Here is a 16,170-nt window from a genome sequence, read left to right as displayed (position 1 = left end):
TGTTATTCTATTCTATTCTACCACCGTTCATCGTATGTTTTAGCCTCCAGTCCCCTAATCATCTTTGTTGCTCTTCTCTGCACTCTTTCTAGAGTCTCCACATCTTTTTTACATCGTGGCGACCAAAATGGAGTTCAATATTCCAAGTGTGGCCTTTCCAAGGCCTTATAAAGCGGTATTAACACTTCACGTGATCTTGATTCTATCTCTCTGTTTATGCAGCCTAGAACTGTGTTGGCTTTTTTAGAAGGTCCCTTCCAATTCTGTTATTCTGTTTCATTTGACTTAGAGCTCAAGCATCTAACCACCTTGTTGCAAATTCTCCTCCAGAAGTTTAAACCTTCCATTCTTACCTGACCCTTCGGTTACTGCTCTGGTTTTTCTCAGTTTCTTTGACACTTGTTCTGCTTTCCACACAGTGGTAATTTTCTTTTCTTTTGCAGGTTCCTGTCAGAGTTCAGATAGCTTTAAAGATTATGTTTGATCTCAGCTAAAATTCCCCAGAGTTGTCTTTCTTCCTTCCTCAAACCTCGAGAATCTATGAAGACCTGTTCTCTCTCATTCCAGAGAGAAAAAGTGGTGTAGAGTTACAGAATCAGTGGACTGAGAGGAAAAAATCCTCATTGCTAGAAGAATTGGACAGGGAAGTCAGAGATACAGGAGTGGCTAAAATTGTGGAAACCTTTTGGGAAAAGTGTATTTTTTGAGGTTTGATGGCCAATAACATCACTTTCTTTTTTTGGAGTTTCAAGATCATCCTATTCCACTGCTGGAATGGCCTGGGAAAAGCCCAGATCTTCTTAACCCAATGGAAAATCTATGGAGCCGACTCAAGAAACTGGTTAGTCAGAAGTGAGCCAGCAATAAAACCCAGTTAATAGAAGCCATCATTCAATCTTGGTTTCACATTAGAACAGCTGCAGAACTCAAAGACTTGGTTCACTCCATGGGAAGACGTTGTAAGGCCATCATTCATGCTAAAGGTTACCCAACTAAGGATTAACTGACATGGGGATCATTTTTGTACATCTTGTTTTTTCTATGTGTTTCACTTTCCTTCTTTATACTGTAACTGCTATTCTAATAGTAAATCCTTCATAAAAGTTATTGCATTACATTCTTGACTAAATTATCTTTCCATTGATATATAACTTTATGGTACTACTCCAAAAAAAGTGGTGTTATTATTATTAGCTAGTTTTAGAAAGTACACTTTTCCCAAAAGGTTTCCACAATTTTGGCCACTACTGTACAGTGGGCTTCCTTTCACTGGGGGTTCAAGCAGAGGCTGAACAATCACCCACCCAGGAAACTTTAATATGGATTCCTGCTTGAATCCAAACATCCTTCAATTGTGACTTTCCTGGCTCTGCTGCCACTCGGGAGTTTTACTTGACCACAGAAATGATCCATGGAAACGATATGGACCTGTCTAGCTTTCCCCCAAAACTGGCCAGACAATCCAACTCTCCAGATTCCTCACCTCACAGCTCCCCACTTTTAATATTAGTACTAATTAACCAATTAATAATTAGTATTAGCTCTATTAGCAGTACAGCTTTATAAAGCCTTAGTAAGGCCTCACCTGGAATCCTGCATCCAGTTTTGATCACCACATTACAAAAAAGATGTTGAGACTTCAGAAAAAGTTGCAGAGAAGAGCAACTAAGAGGATTAAAGGCCTGGGGACTAAAACACATGAAGAACAGTTGCAGGATTTGGGTTTGGCCGCGCTAGAGAAAAGAAGGACTAGGGGGGACAGGATAGCAGTCTTCCAGTATTTGAGGGGTGCCCTGATGAAGAAGGGGTCCACCTGTTCTCCAAAGCACCTGAAGGCAGGAGAAGACGCAACAGATGGAAACTCATGAAGGAGAGAAGCAACCTGGAATTAAGGAGAAACTTCCTAACAGCGAGGACAATTAACCAGTGGAATGAATTTCTTCCAGAAGTTTTGGGTGCTCCATCACTGGAGGATTTTAAGAAGAGACTGGACAGTCACTTGTCTTGAATGGTATAAGATCTCCTGCTTGTGCAGGGGGTTGGAGTAGAAGACCTCCATGGTGACTTCCAGCTCTATTCTGACTGATCGATTATAAAAAATCTTTGTCTTTCCGATCTGGATCTTCTTTTTAATAAAACTGAAACCCAACAATTGTTAACTTTTCTTCTCAGTGCTGTCTGTTTTTCTCTGAGCTTCTCTGAATTCAATAGTCCCACTGTGGCCTGTGGGGGGCTGGGATAGGGACAGTGAAGCCATCCTGGTTCTTCTTGATCTCTTGATGGTTCTCCATGACACCTATCATTATATTGATCTGGATGAGGGAGTGGAAGGAACAGGATTTGATGGTCATCCTCCTTTCTCCATGACTGGTTCCAGTCAGTATTGATAGGAGGAGAGAGGTCAACCTTGAAATCTTTGGGATGCCTCAGGGCTTGAAGCTCTCACCCCTTCTATTTATCACCTGCATGTGGCTCCTGGGTCAGGTCATCTATTGGTTCAGGATCAAGTATCATCAGTATGCAGAAGGATGCTCAGCTATACATCATGACCCTTGACCAGCCAAGCAATGCGGTCAACTCTTGTCCCAATGCCTGGAGGTTGAGAAGGTTTCAATGAGATGGAACCAGCTCAAATCCAACCCTAGCAGGACTGAGTGGCTGTGACTGGGCCCCTGGGGCTGGGGCTCTTTCATATTTCATCCTGAAAAGACTTCCATTTTCCATATTCCCTTTGGGACTGGTGCATAATCAGAATAACAGAATAATAATAGAAAAACAGGAAGGGACCTTGGAGCTCTTCTAATCCAACTGCCTGCTCAAGCAGGAGACCCTAGGCCAGAGGTCTTCAATCTTGGCAACTTTAAGACTTGTGGACTTCAGCTCCCAGAATTCCAGCATAGCTGGCTGGAGAATTCTGGGAGTTGAAGTCTACAAGTCTTAAAGCTGCCAAGTTTGAAGACCTCTGCCCTATACCATTCCAGACAAATAGTTGTTCAATCTCTTCTTAAAAGCCTCCAGAGTTGGAGCACCCACAACTTCTGGTGGCAAGCAGTTCCACTGATGAATTGTCCTCACTGTTAGGAAATTTCTCCTGAGTTCCAGGTTGCTTCTCTCCTTGATTAGTTTCCATCCATTGCTTCTTCTCCTGCCTTCAAGTGCTTTGGAGAATAGGTGGACCCCCTCTTCTTTGGGGCAGCCCCTAAATCCTCAATCTGAGGATCCACCTGGAGATGCAGCTCTTGCTTGAAGAGTAGGTGGCAGCTGTGACCAGGTGGGTTTTCACACAGATTCATCTTGTAAGCCATTGCATCCTTTCCTGGTCTGGAGAATAGGATGCATTGTAACTATCATTCAAGACAAGCCAACTCATGGATGGACTACTGCAAGTGTTCTACATGGAGCTGCTTTTGGAGGCCATTCCGAATCTGCAACTGGTTAGAATGTGGTAGCCCAAGCAGTGCTGTACAGACCATGCCACACCTACATAACATCCAGATTTCATGTTACACTCACTAACATGGGCTTCTGGATGCCACTTGTCACCTTTGAAGCCCTACATGGCAGATTATTTGAGTCAAGGTCTGCCTCTAGTTTCTGCTCATCCTGTGGTCATCGACAGAGTTGATTCTCTCTGGCTCCCGTTGATAAAGCAATGGCATCTAGCACACCTCACGAAAGCACTTGCCCTCTGGTACAGCACCCCCTGACACCTGCACCCCACCTGGCCAGCATTGGAAAGACCATTCAAGACAGGTCTCAGGTCTTGGTGAAGTGTGGTGGTGGGTATCTGTTTTGACCTCTGCTAAAGGAGGTATGGAGATTTCATTGGCTTTTCCCTGTGGTTAATGCAGTCGGTTGGGTTGAAACATGGATTGTACAGTTTTTGCATATGTCAAATATTTGTGTATGTCAGGGAAAACCACCCCCACCCTGATAGGGCAAGCCAGTAGAACATAAACTGAGAGCAAACCCCAGTCCTTACTAGTACTGGCCTAGTTTGGGTCATGAAATACCTGGATCATAAAATGGCTGCAAAAAACCAACTAAGCTCAGACAGCACCAAGAGCACGAAAGTAGTCCTCATCCTCCTCTTTCTCCTCCACAAATCCTACTCCCTTCTAGCACTGATGATCATAGCTTCTTCTTCTTCTTCTTCTTCTTCTTCTTCTTCTTCTTCTTCTTCTTCTTCTTCTTCTTCTTCTTCTTCTTCTTCTTCTTCTTCTTCTTCTTCTCCTCCTCCTCCTCCTCCTCCTCCTCCTCCTCCTCCTCCTCCTCCTCCTCCTCCTCCTCTGACCCCCTTTTCTTCTAGCACTGATGATATTCCCTAGCTGGGTAATGAAACATCTGCAAGAAAACAACCAAGCTCAGAGAGCACCAAGGACCCCACAATCTTCCACCTCCTCCTCTTTCTCCTCTACTTCCTCCTTCCCCTTTTCCTCCTCCTCCACAAACCCCGGGGGTTTGGAGGTCAAGTGACTTAAACATTTAAAGAAATCAAGATTGTAGAATGGGTTAGGGGTGTTCAACTATCTTGTGAAAGACAGAAGAATTCAAATTGTCTCTCCATTACATCAACCTGCTTCCTGGATGTGAAATTCCCAGCTGGGAGAATAAATAGAGCCAGCAGCCCGAGTGTGGGGCAGACGGCTTCACCATGTCTTCTGGAGGTCTTCTTCTCCTGCTGGGACTCCTCACCCTCTGGGCAGAGCTGACCCCTGTCTCCGGCCAGGACCGTCCAAGTGAGTTTTCAGAAAGATCTTGAGACCCTTTGCAGGGAGGGGCTGAAGTGGTCAGAGTCCTCCCCCAGGAAAGGGAAACCAAAGACCCCAGTCTAGAAGCTCTGGCTTGGTGGGGCTTCTTCTGGGGAGGTTCTGGAGAAGGTGGTTGGGTGTCAGCTGAGTAGCAGACAGAAACGGGAGGGGGGCCCAAGAAAGAGAGATGCAATTTTAGGGGAAAGGCTTTAACTCAATGCAGCAGCACAATCGGGATAATTAAAGGAGAATATTTGTAGCTCAGGGTTGAAATGAGGGGGTCTTTGGTGCTCTCTGAGCTTGGTGGTTTTCTTGTAGATGTTTCATGACCCAAATTAGGTAGCATCATCAGAGTTCATGGGGATGTTCCTTACTTTGGTTAATAAAAGTTCAAATCTTCAAACAACTACCAAGCTCAGAAAGAACCAAAGTCCCCTCAGAATCAGGATTTTAAGCAACAGGGAACTGTAATTCATCCATCCGGTCCAATCAGTGCAGGAAACCAAATGTTTTAATCTTAAATGGCTGCAGACTGAGCATGACCAGAGGGCGCCAGGTTGGGGAAGTGAGTTAAAGACCTTTGTGCTAGCCAATCAAATAACATCCCTCACCCTTTCCATTTGTCACAGAGTTTTGTTATCTTTCTGCTGACCCTGGACCATGTAAAGCCAAAATGCCTCGCTTCTACTACAACTCAGCTTCAAAACAATGTGAAAAGTTTGTTTACGGTGGATGCAAAGGGAATGACAATAACTTTAAGACCCTGGATCAATGTCGCTACACCTGTGTTGGTAAGTAGGGGAAGAGCTGAGGACGGACTCTTCCAACAGAAGAGAATGTTTGTGGCTCGGGGTTGAACTGTGAGGTCCTTGGTGCCCTCTAAGCTTGGTGGTTTCACAGAATGGGACCTTGGAGGTCTTCCAGTCCAGCCCCCTGTTGTCTTGCAAATGTTTCATGACCCAACTAGGTAACATATTCAGGGCTGAGAGGGAATAGGAGTTTCTAAAAGAGCCCTGGTGGCCCAGTGGTTAGAATGTAATATTGCAGCTTGGAGTTCAATGCTGATGGGACTCAAGGTTGACTCAGCCTTCTATCCTTCCAAGGTCGGTAAAATGAGGGTTGTTGTGGGGAAATATGTGGACTCTGTAAAGTGCTTAGAGAGGATTGTAAAGCACTGTGAAGTGGTATATAAGTCTAAGTGCTATCACTATTGCTGTATTTAGTAATTTCCTTTATCAATATTGATGGGGTATATTTTCTCCTTGGTAGCTCCTTGAATAGGATATTGTTTTCTACTTGTTTGTCTCTGTTTATTTGGGTGTGGTATGAATAAGCCCCTCTGCCATGTCCTGTCCCAGAACCACCAAGGAAGCCAGTTCTGGATTAGCCCAAATGTGTGTGCTGAGTGGCCCAGCTCAGATCTTCAACCTCACTCTCTGAAGCTCCTCTGCATTGAGCCTAAGAACTTCAGGGCAAGGAAAGAGGCCTCCTCTAGATGTTCAGAGGGAGAGCGCTACCTTTCCCCCTCTGTTTTTGGAGAGGGGGCTTCAGAAATGTGCAGAGCCAGCAGAGGAAGGCTCTGCTCCCATTCCCTGGAATCCCTTCCTGATGGAGAAGGTAGACCTAGATGCCCCCTCAGCACACCCACAAGGAGAACCATCTTCCTATTTGGTTGAAACGGGAGATGCACCTTCCTATTCCCAAGTCAAGAGAGAGGAGCCCAGTTATGAAGTCCAGCGCAGGGTCCTGAGAGGTTGACCCCAGGAGGAAATGGCTGTGCTTTGAGAGGAAGGGAGTGAGGATGTTCCAGCTGGTGCATCTCACCCTGTTTGCTCAGAGAGGATGAAAGCTCCAGAGTTGAAATTTTGCTTGCTCTGGGGCTCCAATTCCAGAAGAATCTCTCGGTGTAATATGTGGGTGAAAGACTTTGGGGAACTGGGTGAAGAGATGCTGCCAAGGGAACAGTCGGATAAGAGACTGTTGACTCAAGGTTGACTCAGCCTTCCATCCTTTCTAAGGTAGGTGAAATGAGGACCCAGTTTGTGGGGGCAATAAGCTGACTTTGTATAAAATATACAAAAGAATGAAGGCTATTGCTTAACGCATTGTAAGCCGCCCTGAGTCTCCAGAGAAGGGCGGCATATAAATCAAATTAAAAAAAAAAAAGACTGCCTAGCCAGAAGCTGCACAATGGGTGGATAAAGAGGCTCAGAAGAGACCCTCCCTAGTAGCTCAGCCTGTAAAGGAGACAGTGAGAGATTTGTCCTTTCAGACCTGCAAGATTCTGTTAATGTAACTTTGCAATAAATCAGAATTAGCTTATCTGATTGTGTGTCTTGCCTTGTCTACTTGGTAAGTCTGACACTCAGCCTGGGGATCTTCTATTTTGCAGAAAAGCCTGGGGTGTGTCCCAAGAGCCTTCCGAACATACTCACTCCTTGTATCGCGAAGTGTGCAAATGACTGGAAATGCCCTAAGAATCAGAAGTGTTGCAAGCATGGTTGCACGATTAGTTGCAGGAATCCTGCCTAAGGTAACATCTGTAGGATGATATTTGTTTAATTTGCTTAGACACCCCCCCCCCCAGGCTTTCCGTGTTTCCGACAAAGGTATAATTAAAGTAAAAAAGAAAAGTGGAGTGATCTTTAAACCCCAAGCAGGCACACCAACTTTGGTGAGATGTGGTGGGATTCTTCATCCAGATAGATAGCCACCTCCATTTGGTGGAAGCCTACTGGCTGACCCTCCACATCCCCCTCCCACTGTCTTTTGGCTTCTCCTCCTCCTGAACCACATTGAGAGATAATGGTGGACGCCCGGTTTAGCTGCTGCTGCTGGGCACTGTGTTGGAGAAGAGACTCCTCCTGCCAGCCTGGTCAGGAAGCCAGAAGACCCCAGGCAACCAGGACTTCCAAGAGAAGGAGAGGCCAGGACAGAACTCGTTGCCCACCTTGGTCCAGCTCATCCTCTGGGCAGACCACAACTGGTCCATGCTCAGGTGACAGGAAGGTCCAGAGCTTCATCTGGGGAGCCAAAGATAAGCTCCCATTTCTGATTGTGAGAAATGCTCCCTGTCTGAGTTAGGAAGCTCAAGTGAACATGCCATTGTCCGTGCTCTGAGAAGTGGCCTTGTGGTCTCCTAGAAAGAGGGGAGAAAAGACTAGTCCACCCTTCTTCTAGTGCAGAAATCCTCAGTGCATCCTGGACAGATGGCTGTCCCACCTTTGCTTGAAACCTTCAGTGATGGAGTCCCGTAACTCCAAGGGGGAGGCTGACCTGTTGCTTCCTGGCTCTCTCCCAATCGGGCTATTCCTCCTGATTTCAGCTTTGGGTCTCCCTGGTTGCAAGTTGAGGCAGGGTGAAGCACTGGAGGCAGTTCTGGGCAGAAACCTCACATCTGAATGTTTGTTTTTACAGGATCCCCAACGAGGAGACCCTTCTGAATTGGATCCAATGTTCCAACTTGACCCAGAGACCTTTCTTCTGTCCTAGACCACCCTGGAGACCCTTCCCCCAAATCCTACCCTGGGTTCATTCTTTCTCTTCTGCAATAAAGCTTTGTTTCCAGCTGCCCTCTTGGTCTCAGTCTCTTCCATAATGTGTCTGTAGTCATCCAGGTCATGGTTGTCCCCAAGGTGCTTTTTCTCATCCATGATGAGAAGCGAAATGTCTTCAAAGAAAACACCAGAAAGACAAGTTGCCTCCTGAAAAAGCACCTTTGGGATTTCCATAATGTGTTTTTTCCAGAGGGAATGAGGCAGCCGTCTGCTGCAGCTGCCAAAAAAGCCAATGCAATCCTGGGCTGCATCAACAAAGGGATAGCATCAAGATCACGAGAAGTGAGAATACTGCTTTATATCACAGTAGTGAGGCCACATTGGAATAACCGTGTCCAATTCTGCTCACCACAATACAAAAAAAGATGTTGAGACTCTGGAAAGGATGCAGAGAAGAGCAACGAGGATGATGAGGGGACTGGAGGCTAAAACATAGGAAGAACGGTTGCAGGAACTGGGCCTGGCTAGTCTAGTGAAGAGAAGGCCCAGGGGAGAAAGGATAGCAGTGTTTTGATATTTGAGGGGCTGCCACAGAGAGGAGGGGGTCAAGCTATTCTCCAAAGCACCCAAAGGCCAGACAAGGAATAATGGATGGAAACTGATCAAGGAGAGATTCAACCTAGAAATAAGGAGGAACTTTCCGAGACTGAGAGCAATCAACCCATGGAACAGAAGTTGCCTTCAGAAGTTGTGGGAGCTTCATCCCTGGAGGCTTTCAAGAAGAGACTGGACTGCCATCTGTCAGAAATGGTGTAGGGTCTCCTGCTTGGGCGGGGGGTTGGACTAGATGACCTACAAGGTCCCTTCCAACTCTGTTAATCTAAACAATTTATGCACCAAAACAAATTCCTTGTGTGTCCAATCACACTCGGCCAATAAAAATTCTATTCTATTCTATTCTATTCTATTCTATTCTATTCTATTCTATTCTATTCTATTCTATTCTATTCTATTCTATTCTATTCTATTCTATTCTATTCTATTCTGTTCTATCTAAAGCACGTGGCATCAGAGTAGCAGACAAGCCAACTAAATCCATCCTAAGCAAACCAAAAGACCCAGCAGCTCCACAAATAAAAACCGGAGTCATCTACAACATACAATTGAAAGACGGCAACAGCCACCACGTAGGGCAAACATGCAGAAGGCCTCCATCAACACCAATTAGCAGTCAGAAGAGAAGATGAAAACTCTTCAATTGCCTGACACATGGACAGTAGGATATAAACTGAGAGCAAACTCCAGTCCTTACTGGAGGACTGGCCTAGTTTGGGTCATGAAACATCTGCAGGAAAACCACCAAAGTCAGAGGTCATCAAGGACCCCAAAGTCTTCTTTTCCCCCTCCCCCCGGCCAGATCTGCTGCCTGAAATGCCTTTTTTTGCCTCTGCACACCCCATGGAATTGGGAAGGGGATCGCAGGTCTGCCGCCCAAAAATGCTTTCCTTTGGAATCCTGATGCCAAAGGAAAGCATTTTCGGGCGGCGGATCTGGCCAGGAGGAAAAAGAAGGTAACTCTGCTGAGAAGGAGGACGGGGGCGCGCGGCTCTGCAATGGGAAGAAAAGCACTTTCACGCGGCAGCGCTGCAATCCCCTCCCCGAATCCAAAACGGTTCCCAGTTCCCCGCTGCACATTGCAGGGAAACTGGCTGCCCGCCGCCTGAAACGCGGCTCTGATTATTGCGTTGGGGAAATCCGAGCAGCGGTGGCTGGAAAGGAGGGGCGTTTTTCTTTAAGAGCTCTCGTTCGGCTCGCTCGGCTCCTGGGCGCAGAAGGCTTAGGCGGCAGCTCCTACATTGCAGGGGAGTGAAGTCATTGCGGCCATTGCCTGCCCTAAGCTGCCTGCTGGGTGGCCAGAGGGGTGACCAGCCACAAATCGTGGCACCCGCCTTGTTCCCCGAAGCTGCCGGGCAGATGCCCCCCCCCCCTGCCCAGACCGTCCCGAAGAGGATTGTTCCTCAGGCTGTGCCCCGACCCAGATCCCTGCCGCCTGGAACTGCCCAAAAATGGCCGAAGGATGGGGGCCGGCGGGTGGGCGGGGCTACATACGGCGTATAAGACGCAACCAGATTTTCACCCCCTTCTTGGAGGGTAAAAAGGTGCATCTTATACTCCGAAAAATATGGTATTTGATTTTTTAAAAAATTAGTTTTATTGCTTTAAATGTGGTTTTTGTATTCATTTTATATTGAGTCGCCATGGGCTTTAGAAGGCCAGATCCTGAAGATGAAACTCACTACCTCCATTTCTTCCCCACCTATTTGCCAGGAACTGAGAGGGCCAGATGCCATGATCTTAGTTTTCTTAATGTTGAGTTTTAAGCCAACTTTTGCACTCTCCTTCTCCATCTGTTCATAAGTCACCAATAACTTTATCTCCTCAATGCTCAGCAAATAAAATTTCTCAGCAGAGTGAAAAAAAACCCATCCAATTCCTCTCTCATCAATTTCCAGTTAGCAGAGCAGAGATTACAGCAATGTGGGCATAGGGGAATTTAAAATCTGTACCAGAGTCCACTACGGTTGCCAGGTCTGCTTCCAAAAAATAGCGGACAACCAGGGTGGGGGGTGGGGGGGTGTTAAGTAGTAAAAAAATAAAATAAAGATTTACAATTAAATTATATATTTTCTTACAAACGTTTTAACACGTATTAAAATAATCACTTCAAAACTTTACTTAAAATTCAAAACATCGAATATATTATAATAATATGTAAAATATTAAATTACATTTTAATTTCATCATAAAGCTTTTGAATAAAAATAATGTCCACTATTTTGTGAAAAAAAAAATAGTGAACATAATGTGAAAAAAGCGGACTGTCCGCTCAAATAGTGGACACCTGGCAACATTAAAATCACTGAATGCCCTTCAGGCTGCAGGACACAGATGGACCATTGTGAGTCGCAGGGCAGCGTGACTCCTGCAGGATGTTCCTTCCAGTCCCTCCGGTCACGGTACAATTTGTGATGCCAACATCCAAACAGGCTTTGTAACCCAGGATGCTGTTGTATCAACCAGGATCCAGGAAAGAGCAGCAGTTCCACTGTTCAAACACAATAGGTTTGCCTCGATGTAGATGTTCCCTCCCTTGTTGGCCTCACGTGACATGGAAAAAGCCAACTGTCTGCTGTGTGGTGGAAGAATTCTCAGTCCATCCATTCCCTCTTCTACCTGCTTCCTCAAAGCAGGACTTAAAAGGTCCACCCGTCCAGCCCAGCCTGGCATTCCTGCTGTTTGGGCACCATGAAGGCTGCGCACGGACTCCTCCTCCTTCTGGGTCTCCTCACCCTCCTGGCTGAGCTGCCCCCTTCGATGGGACAAGAAGGTACAGTAAGTGGGCACTGCCAGCCCCAAAGCGTCTCTTAGTCTCCCTGAGGGCTCCATCCAGCTGATCCTGCCAGGGGCTTCCTCTGCTTTTCCTGGCACCTTTGCTAAATGCCCCATTGAGGAAGAGACGGCGGATGGATCAGCAAATTCAATGAAATGAATGAAGGGGAGGGGAGGGGAGGGCAGGATGGGGAGGGGAGGGCAGGGGGTCTGTGCTTTATTCTCCTCTAGCTGCCTCGAGTCCCCTTCCAGGGCAGACTGGCATGACTTCATCAATAAAGAGCTGGGATGTTCTGATGGGGTTACTTGGTAGGGCAAATGGACAGCAAAAGGAAGGAAGGAAGGAAGGAAGGAAGGAAGGAAGGAAGGAAGGAAGGAAGGAAGGAAGGAAGGAAGGAAGGAAGGAAGAAGAAAAATGTTTTCCCATGCTCTGAAGCTGAGCTTAATATAAAGGAATGATTACACAACACAAAATGAGAAACGTTCATGAATCAATTCTGTTTTTTTCTTTTTCTTTTTTGAAAAACTTTTTTATTTTTTTCCTCATAAACATATCTTAAATGTACGGTTTCTTATCTAACATACATATTTTCTTTTAACTTTCACATTAATACAATCTTCCTCCTAAACAATTTAAGTATATTCGGAATTGCTCTTCTACCATTTCATCTCCCTTGTTTTACAACAATCCTTCTTCTCTCTCTCCTCTCTTTCCTTTCCCTCCCTTCTTCCACCTACTCTTCTACTTTCTTCTTTCCTCCTCTCCTTCTCCTTCTCTACTTCCCCTTCCTTTCCCCCACACCTCCCTTCTTCCTCCCTTCTAACCTTCTCTCCTACTCTTGTTTCCCCTCTCTTTCTTCCTCTCCTTTTCCCTTTCTTCTTTCCCTCTCTCTCCTTCCTCTCTTCTCTCCTCTATCCCTCCCCATTCTCTCTCTATTGTATTCATTTTCAATTTAGTATTTTCCAAAGTTGTATTCGACAGATGAAAAAATGATTAAGATATTGTATAATTACTTATTGCAAATCAGATTAGAAGAGGAAGAAGTAAAAGAGAATGATAGCATGGGCAAAAAACTTTGGTTATACGATAGAACTAGAGAGATGGCAACAACTATGGGAAAGGAATTATAAATTAACAATGGCAACTGCATAGAAAGAAAATTTATATAAAATGTTTTATAGATGGTCTATGTCACCAGAAAGATTAACAAAAATGTTTAAGGATAAATCAGCTAAATATTGGAAACGTTTTCAATTGCCAGGATCATTTTATCATATGTGGTGGACATGTACAGAAGCAAAAAATTATTGTGTTAGAACACAGACATGGTTAGAGGAAATCTTGCACCAACGTATAGAGTTAGAACCAGAGGCATTTTTATTGGGTATAAATTGGCATATAAATCGAATAAATAAATAAATAAATAAATAAATAAATAAATAAATAAATAAATAAATAAATATTGGGTATATTACCAGAGAAATATAGCAAAGAAGATACATATTTGATTATTCATATAATAACAGCGGCGAGAATTGTATTTGCACAAAAGTGGAAGACAGAAAAAATCCCATCAGAAGGGAAGGAAATGAATGAATTGATTCCTTAGTACTTTTTTGTGTGACTCGTTCAGCATAATCTGCTAAACTAGAACGAAAACCACAAACCCCTGGAATGTTCTCCTTTTCAGAGAAGCCTGGCAAGTGTCCCACGGCGCCTCCAGACATCGTCACTCCTTGTATTGCGTCCTGTGACAGTGACTGGAAATGTGATGGCAATCAGAAGTGTTGCTCTTATGGTTGCAGCCTTGTGTGCAGGGATCCTATCTTCGGTAAGAGCATTGAGTCTTATATCACTCCGTAGAGTTTCCTAGATCCCAGGATGGACTGGATCCAAGCGGACCTCTGTGGAATCCCTCTGGAAGCTTCCGTCCTTCTTGGATCTGTCCTTGGAAGAGCCAAGTCCCAAATATGATGATGAGGAAAGGAGACCACCCAGGTCTTCTCCAGCCATGAGAGACCAGGCAGTGAAGGCCGGTCCCTCCTCAGAAGGACGGACAGAGCGGGAGGGGGAAATTCTCTCTTAGCTGAGCCTCAAGAGGGGGTCCGATTCTGTCTTAGGAAGATTGGAGTGGGGGCTCATGGACTGCAAAGTCTTTCCCCTTTTCCCTCTTGAGAGAAGGAAGGCTCTAAATCTGTCGTTTATTTGAGATTTATGGAGAAGGCTTCTCAAAGGCCAGTGTGGCTTCAAGAGATCCCTCATCTCAACTCTCTTCCTTTTCACAGGATCCTCTAAGTGATGGCTGGGCCTTTCTCCATGGGATAATTCGGGACCCTCCCAAATTATGGCCAGTGCACCAACTTGACCCAAAGACCCTTCTTCTGTCCTGGACCATCCTGGAGACCCTCCCCCAAAACACTCCTGGGTTCATTCCTTCTTCTCTGCAATAAAGCATTGGATTCTGGCTTCCCTCTCGGTCTCAGGTGTCTTCTTCTGCCCCATTTCCCTCCCCCCCACTACCCCCCCCCATGCGAGAACAAGAGGGGCTGAGGCTGAGTGAAGAAGGAAAGATCTTGAGCAGGGGGTTGGACTAGCTAGAGCAACAGTCACCAGCTGGTGATCCATGGGCCACTGGTGGTCCGCAAGAAAATTTTGGTGGTCCCCAGAACAATTATTTGCCTTTTTTATATTGCACTAAATGAAGGGTCCTCAAACTACGGCCCCCTGGGACGGATACGTGCAATGAACGTTTGTGTTGCTGCAGAGAGTCTCCCCCTTCTGGGTCTTTTTGTGCAGGTCAGAGGGGGGCAGAAATTCCGACTTTGGGCAAAGGTTGGAGGGAAGCGCCGCTGGTGTTGAAGAGTCGGAGGGCATCGTGGTCTGGAACTGGCTGACCATCTCAGCCTGCTGAGCCTCCAGGCACCGGTTACCTGGCCTTGCACTCCCACAGGTCTTTCCTGTGCTTCAAAAGCCTATGCTCCTAGTCCTCAGTGAGGTGCTTCTGCTGAGCCTCCTTCTCGGTCAGATCCAATTTGAACTGAGCTGTTTTGCCAACTTTTTCTCATGGTGGCTGCTTATCTCCAGCAACTGCTTCCTATTGGGGCCCTAAGAAGCCCGGGCAGGCAGGCAAGGAGTGGCGAGTAGAGGCTGGCAAGGCGCCCCTCGATGTGAGTGACATCAAGTTGGCCACGCCCACTCAGTCACATGACCATCTTGCCACCCAACCATTCATTAGGCCGATCATATTAGTGGTCCACGGGATTTAAAATTATGAATTAAGTGGTCCTTGGGGTCTGAAAGGTTGGTGACCACTGGACTAGAGGACCTCTAAGGTCCCTTCCAACTCTATTAGTCTATTACTCTGTTCAGTTAATAGTACCTATTTATACTGCACTGGTGACACCACACTGGCAATTGTGGGAGAGATGGGTGGAAGTGAACATGGGCAGACTGCAGGACAGATGAGAAATGCAGGAGAGGGACATGATTGAAACATTTATTTAATGAAGGGTGTGAATAAGGTTCTAGGAGGCAATATTTTCACTATTAAGCCAAAATCAAGAACACAGGGGCATCACCTCAAACTGGCAGGAAGGAAGTCATGTTAGAGAATATGACTTCACCAAAAGAGGAGGAGAAGCTTGGGCCAACTTCCGGCAGAGGCAGTGGGTCGATCATTGGTAATTGAGTTTAAACATGCCTGGCATAGACACACCTCCATCGTCTGTCAATAATTTAAAAGTAAAAATGAATAAACAAGTAAAAGAGAAAAACTCAAAGGGCAAAATAAAAGAGTTGGAAGGGACCTCGGAGGTCTTCTAGTCCAACCCCCTGCACAAGCAGGGAAGCTGTCAAAAGCCTATTGTCAGCCAGATCTCCAGCATGGGTGTGTTTTTTTTAAAAATTTGATTTATATGCCGCCCTTCTCTGGAGACTCAGGGCTGCTTACAATGCGCTAAGCAATAGCCTTCATCCTTTTGTATATTTATACAAAGTCAGCTTATTGGCCCCACAAACTGGGTCCTCATTTCACCTACCTTAGAAAGGATGGAAGGCTGAGTCAACCTTGAGCCTGGGGAGAATTGAACTCACAGTAATTGCAGGCAGCTGGATGTTAAATGCTGCCTTAGGAGGCATTAGCCTCCTACGCCACTCAGGCTCCTGGGTTTTCCCTTTGAAGCATGCTTGCTGTCAGCTGCCATAGAAAGGGGGAGGGGGCCCATGGCATTGGGGTCTGGGAAATCAGCTGCTGTGATGAAGGCCCACGTGAACTAAAAGGGAGGTTTGCTCTCCAGAATTACTGCGCTGCTGGATGGACTCGCTTACAGCCAGTCAAGGCCAACCATCCTAGGACTCCAGGTGGACAAAGGCACCTGAAGATGACACGTGACACTATGCGGGGCATGGATTGGACATTCAGCCTGGGTCCCTGGGGGGAGGGATTTGGGGAAACTCTCTGTCAGGCTTCCAAGTAACACCCCCAACGAAACCAAACTCCGAGGCTTGAGTTTCCCCAAAGCTGATTTTTATT

The 16,170-nt window shown here is 46.0% G+C and overlaps 1 protein-coding gene across 1 annotated transcript; it reads left to right on the top strand.

Moving 5' to 3' along the window:
• The first annotated feature begins 4,654 nt into the window (after nt 1-4,654).
• LOC139315518 (kunitz/BPTI-like toxin) lies at nt 4,655-13,955 on the top strand. The gene is made up of 4 exons (XM_070941880.1): nt 4,655-4,739; nt 5,381-5,542; nt 13,330-13,470; nt 13,925-13,955. The coding sequence occupies exons 1-4, from the start codon at nt 4,655-4,657 to the stop codon at nt 13,936-13,938; spliced, it is 402 nt and encodes a 133-aa protein (XP_070797981.1). The 3' UTR covers nt 13,939-13,955.
• The last annotated feature ends 2,215 nt before the right edge of the window (nt 13,956-16,170 follow it).

Source organism: Pituophis catenifer, unplaced genomic scaffold (genome assembly GCF_029215685.1).
Source record: "Pituophis catenifer annectens isolate HBS135680 unplaced genomic scaffold, rPitCat1.0.hap2 SCAF_3, whole genome shotgun sequence".
Classification (NCBI taxonomy): domain Eukaryota; kingdom Metazoa; phylum Chordata; class Lepidosauria; order Squamata; family Colubridae; genus Pituophis; species Pituophis catenifer.
This window is presented reverse-complemented; position numbering and strand designations above follow the sequence as displayed.

Excerpts from the sequence above, each read along its gene's own strand:
- LOC139315518 (XM_070941880.1), top strand. The coding sequence starts at position 4,655 with ATGTCTTCTGGAGGTCTTCTTCTCCTGCTGGGACTCCTCACCCTCTGG. Across the intron at positions 4,740-5,380 it reads CTCCGGCCAGGACCGTCCAA|AGTTTTGTTATCTTTCTGCT; the intron begins GTGAGTTTTCAG and ends CATTTGTCACAG. Across the intron at positions 5,543-13,329 it reads ATGTCGCTACACCTGTGTTG|AGAAGCCTGGCAAGTGTCCC; the intron begins GTAAGTAGGGGA and ends TCTCCTTTTCAG.